Raw genomic sequence first — 5,920 nt, 5'->3', positions numbered from 1 at the left:
GAACTTCTCTGGAGTTTTTTTCCCCTCCTTTGCTGGTACTTTGCTTGTGTGGAGTGACCATTCAAAGTTACAATGGCACTGAAAAAAGTGATTTATGACCAGTTTTCACACTTACGACTGTTGCAGCATCCCCACAGTCATGAGAGGCCAGGTGAGGAGATGCATGCCTCAATGTGAATGATATTGAGTTGGACATGCCCAGCCAATAACATGACCACCAAGCTATGCCTGCCAACTTAGCCACACCCACAGAACCGGTTGTTAAAAAAATTGAATCCCACACCTGAATATGTAAATCTAAGTGCTATTGCTAAATATGTTTACATTTTTCAGAATGAATAAAATAGTTTCAGAAGCTATCACGTGCACTCTGTTTATGTTTCTGGAGTTACATGTTGCTCCACATTCTGTATTAAGGCTAGGGTTATGCATAGATATGCATAGATATGTAAAATGAGCAGGTTGGAACAGACATAAGTTGATGAAAAAGGAGGCTGCTTTTACAATGTCAAAATAGGAGCTTTGTCTGTGCATTTTAAGTGTTCTAAACAATTTCTTGTGAACAGCTTTATATATATATATATGGTATTCAGCTTTGTTCGGGTATTTTCCCACGGCATTATAGTGGTGCTTTTAAAGTTGTAGCAACGTTTCGGCAGAATCTCATCTGCCATCATCAGGCTTGTGTGTGTGTGTGTGTGTGTGTGTGTGTGTGTATTTCATATATATATATGTTTTGTGAGGTTCTCGCGGGTATTTGTATGTGGATCTTTGGTTGTTCGGGGTTTCTCCCGCGTAAGATTCGAAGTATCTAGGCAACATTTCGATGAAGTCTCATTCATCATCTCATTCATCATCTCATTCTCACTCTGAGAAGCAAGAGCCGAAGACAGAAGCCTGAAGATGATGAATGAGACTTCATCGAAACGTTGCCTAGATACTTCGAATCTTGCACGGGAGAAAACCCGAACAACACACCACACACCACCTTGTAAAGTATAGGAAAGGGCATCACTTGTTAAAATCATTATTTTTTCTCCTCATTAAATGTTTTTTGGTATTTAAGTCAGGCCTTAAAACAATTATATAACATTTGGGAAGAAAGATGCAGCTCAGCAAACCAGCACTAGAGGCCAAGATGGAAAATATCTCCACCGCCACCATGTACTTCCCCTTGGTGCTCAAATAGGTTGGGACAAAAGATATCCAAACACTACAGAAGACCAACATGCTGAAAGTGATGAATTTGGCTTCATTGAATGTATCAGGTAATTTCCTGGCCATGAAGGCAACTATGAAACTAATAACAGCCAAGAAGCCCAAATAGCTTAGGACACTGTAGAACATAGTCACAGAGCCTTGATTGCACTGCAGAATAATTTCTTCAACTACTGAATCCATATCTTTTTCTGGGAAAGGGGGAGAACTTTTTAGCCATATTATGCAAATACCTATTTGAATAAAAGAACAGAAAATGACAATGGAGTTGGACAGTCTCTTTCCCACAAACACTCTCATCTTGGATCCTGGCTTGGTGGCCTGGAAAGCTAGAACCACCGTGACAGTTTTTGCCAACACTGAAGAAACTGCCATTGCAAAGACAATCCCAAAAGTTGCTTGTTGCAGGAGACATACCATCTTCTCAGGATGACCAATGAATAGGAATGCAGAAAGGAAGCAGAGCAGGAGGGAGATGAGGAGAATGTAAGTGAGGTCTCGGTTATTGGCAATGATGATAGGAGAATTGTGGTTCTTTACAAATATTGCAAACACTATCACCAAGAGCAAAGAAAACAAAATAACAAAGAAAACCAAACTGATTCCCAAAGGTTCCTCATAAGACAAAAATGTTGAAGTTTTAGGAATACAGGAATCCTGATTGTTGCTTGGATAGCTTCCTTCTGGACACAAGTAACAATCATTTGTATCTGAAAAATAAAATGATTTGAAGACCTTCTGCTGAATATAGAGCAAGGTATATCTTTATAATATTCTTTGCATAGTTAGAATGTTTTTATTTCCAGTTCATTAAACACTTAAATATTAGTCTGTATATTTCAAGAATGCTCTAACTCTAATTTCAAAATGAAATGTAAAAGATTTTTAGAATTTTAATTCTTTATATAAGTATATAACTCTCCATATAATTCATGCATTTGAACTAGGTAGGATAATAATGTTCATCTGATTTGTCTTCAGCAAGTTCTAATACTACAGTATATCAATCCCATTCAAAATATTGGACAAAATATCAGGCAAAAGAGACTTCAGTTGTACAGTTTTGCATTTGGAAACTGCTACCATTATGTGAGATAAACCCCAACATAATATTTCTTACCTTCCTTTTCTGAAATCTTCCCATGTGGGCATGGAATGCAGTCATAGCAATAAAAGGGCTGCCCTTCCTTCATTTTCTTGCTGGAACCAGGATTGCAACTCCCAGTGCATAATGAAACAGGCTGGGACTGGAATAGAAACAGCAAAGAAACAAACAAGAACAATGAAGATATTAGTCTGAATTAGGATATAATTAATAAGTTATTAAATTTGTATGCTACCCAATTCAATAGCTCTTAACAAACAAATGAACTACAATAAAGCTAATTGATGATGATAATGATGTGAAAATGTTGATTCTGAGGCAGTGGTGGGATTCAATTTTTTTTTACTACCGGTTCTGTGGGTGTGGCTTGGTGGGCGTGGCAGGGGAAGGATACTGTAAAATTTCCAGTCAGAGGTGGAATTTGCCAGTTCTCTAAACTACTCAAAATTTCTGCTACCAGTTCTCCAGAACTACTTGAACTACTTTTTTGAGTTGTTTTATGATCTGGCAGGTGTTAGTTATGATGGTGTCCAGACATTGTGTTCTTTGGTGGCCTGGTTTCCTGTCACTGCTAAGCATAATTGTTTTCTATAAAGCTGTTTAAGTGTTGTGTTCTACTTATGTAGACACTGGCCTACAGTATTGTGTATGGAAAGATGCATCAGATTTTCAGCCTTTCCAAATATATATAATTTTTACTGTATGAATCTATTGTATTCCACTTTGAAGCTATTTTTAAACTTGCTTCATTGACCATTTTCAGTTGCATAAAAATAATGTTTAACCTATTATATATAACTCCAAAGGTTCTTTTTCAAGCGACAACTGGAATTTAGGAAGAAATGATATATCTTCAAACAGAAAATCCATTTGCTTCTTGAAAAAGAACTTGGGGACAACCATGACCTAGATGACTGAGAATCTCTATAGACATTATATACAATGCATTATATACAAAACTTTAGCAGTATACCTATTACAGTATTACAATGATAGTGTAATATTACACTATTACTATTACTACACTATAGGTAGTCCTTGAATATAACTATTTGCTTAATGTTTGAAGTTATGACAATGTAGAAAACAGTGACTTAGGCCAGCCCTTCCACTTACAGTATCACAGCATCCCCACAGTCATGTGATCAAAATTTAGGCACATGGAAAATGGTACATATTTATAATGATTGTACATTCACACAATCACATAACCTCTATTTGTGACCATTTAGCCAGCTTCCAACAGGCAAAGTCAATGTGGGAAGCTGTATTTGCTTAATGACTGTGTGTTTCATGTAATAATCATGCCAAAAAAGTTCATAAAATCAAGTACAACTCATTTAACAACTGCTTCCATTAGTAATGGAAGTTCCAGCCCAAGTTTGGTCCTACACTGAGTACTACCTGTAATCAATTAACTGATAGCTAGGTCACATGATGAGTCCTTTGTAAGGATGTTACACAGTGGCTTTTTATTTTCTTTTTTGGCACCAGGATAGCAATCTTCACTGTGTACTGAAACAGACTAAGATGAAATTTGAGTAATAGTTTTGGTATTGGTTGATGTGGATTGGCTTTTTGCAAATACTAGTGATGGAATGTTACTACTGTGATTTGATGAGTTTTTAACTCTGGGTGATCTCATACCTACTTTAAGGATTACTGATGGAAGCCTATGAAAGTGATGAAATGTGAACATTTTCCAAAACTTTGAGAAAGTGAGATTTTTAAAACATTGGGCTGCTTGGGGGACATGTACCTAGTCATTTAGCTAGCTAGGACACTTGAAGACATTCTGCATTGTTCTATCTATGTATGTATATCAATGAATCTCCATTTCAGGGTAACTTTTATGTGTTTATGCCCATCCAGAGACTTCTTGGGGATCCAAGAAGTTGCACCATTTTTTTCTGCTGAGCTCTAATTTCCTGGATGCAAGAAAGGAATCAACCAGAATCAGTGGAACCAAGCACTGAGATAGGAAATTCAAATTTACTCACATTGAACAATCTCATACATTAAATGTTTAAGTTTGGGCAGACCTGTTTCCAAGTAAAGTTCTGCATTAGATGTAAGCATTTTATTTTTAGACTTTTCTTAGATCTCGATTGGATAATCTTAAACAGAGATGGGCTGTTTGTTTCAGCCTTGTGGATAGCATGTAAAAAATGTGCCATCTAATTCTTATTTGAATTGATGTCCATCCCAAATTGGTAAAAGCAGGCTCAATTTCTGTACAACAATTTACTTCAGAAACTGGTTGAGAACACCCATAGGTTTTGTACAGTTGAAATTTAATTGTAAGTATTGATCCTAAAAGAACTTTTTGTATTTGTGTTACTGAAATAGCAAAAACAACAGGTTCAAAGAAGATTAACCAAATAGTTCATTTAATCTGTAATTTATACATTATAATTTGAAGAAAAAGAGATATCATATATCCACAGCTAAGCAATGCAAATTTAAAAAGCAAAACTTCAACTATTTGTCTTTTCTTTTGAATAAACTGTCATAATAATAATAAATTGTAAGTCAGCATGAACAATACAATTGAAATTTATATCTGTAGAAAACCGAGTTCTATTTTTTTAAAAAGAATATGAAATAACAAATTGTCTGTCTGTCAGTTTATCTATTTGTCAACTCTGAGTGGCATCCAATAAAGAAAAACATAAACCTCCAAATGCCATCTTATTTGGTCTTGAAGACACCAACGAATCAGACAACACCACAAAAGTTCGTGATATCATAAGCAACTCAAATACAACAAACATCTCTCCTGAAGATATCATTGAAATAACCAGAGATGGCCCTGGGTGCAAATACAATGACGGCTCTGTGGCCCCAAGATTTTGTAGAGTTGTATGCAAAAATGAGTCCAGCAAACACATATTCATTCATACAATAAATGCTATTGCAAAAAACAATCCCAACCACAAAAATCTTCACTCAAGACCAGACTTATCTATACTGCAAAGAATCCACTCCTGTGAACTCCACTCAGAACTCAAAAACTGTCTAGACAATGGAGAAAAGGACCTATACATTGACTACAGAGCTGATTGCATCAAAAGAAAGTCATACAACCCACAACTCCTCATCCAACCCCACCCCATCCAATCTAACATAATTCAAAACTAGGAACACATGCCCCTAACTACCTCTATTCCAACCACAACTGGTTTTAAATGCAAGCTACTCAATGCAAGAAACCTTGTAAATAAAAAACCTGAATTTTTCCTCTTACTAATTATGGCTAAATTTGACATTATATTTGTCTGTGAAACATGGCTCAATGCATCTCTCCCTGACTCCATTACCACAGTAAGAGACTATCATGTTTACTGATCAGATTGTGAAATCCATAGAGGAGGTGGTGTTGCTATCTTCTATAAAAAGTCCCCACATCTAAAAAACATCCAAGTTACCCAGGAGCTTGCTATTCCTGAGACCATCGTCTGTCAACTGTCCTTAAATATCGTATTTCGGTTCTTACTATGTTTTAGAGCCCCTGATTATGACATCAAACATGCAAACAAGCTAAATACACTACTAACATGGGCAGCATCCTGCCCACATGCTTTTATCTTTCTTGGT

General features: G+C 36.2%; 1 protein-coding gene across 1 annotated transcript; it reads right to left on the bottom strand.

Annotated features, from left to right (window-relative positions):
- Positions 1–1,011: 1,011 nt before the first annotated feature.
- LOC113452187 (vomeronasal type-2 receptor 26-like) lies at positions 1,012–2,362 on the bottom strand. Its single transcript, XM_087917235.1, has 2 exons — positions 2,339–2,362; positions 1,012–1,959 (listed from the first exon to the last, which is right to left on the bottom strand). The coding sequence occupies exons 1-2, from the start codon at positions 2,360–2,362 to the stop codon at positions 1,012–1,014; spliced, it is 972 nt and encodes a 323-aa protein (XP_087773361.1).
- Between the last annotated feature and the right edge of the window lie 3,558 nt (positions 2,363–5,920).

Source organism: Pseudonaja textilis, chromosome Z (genome assembly GCF_049901715.1).
Source record: "Pseudonaja textilis isolate UNSWEBS1 chromosome Z, rPseTex1.2, whole genome shotgun sequence".
Taxonomy (NCBI): Eukaryota; Metazoa; Chordata; class Lepidosauria; order Squamata; family Elapidae; genus Pseudonaja; species Pseudonaja textilis.
This window is presented reverse-complemented; position numbering and strand designations above follow the sequence as displayed.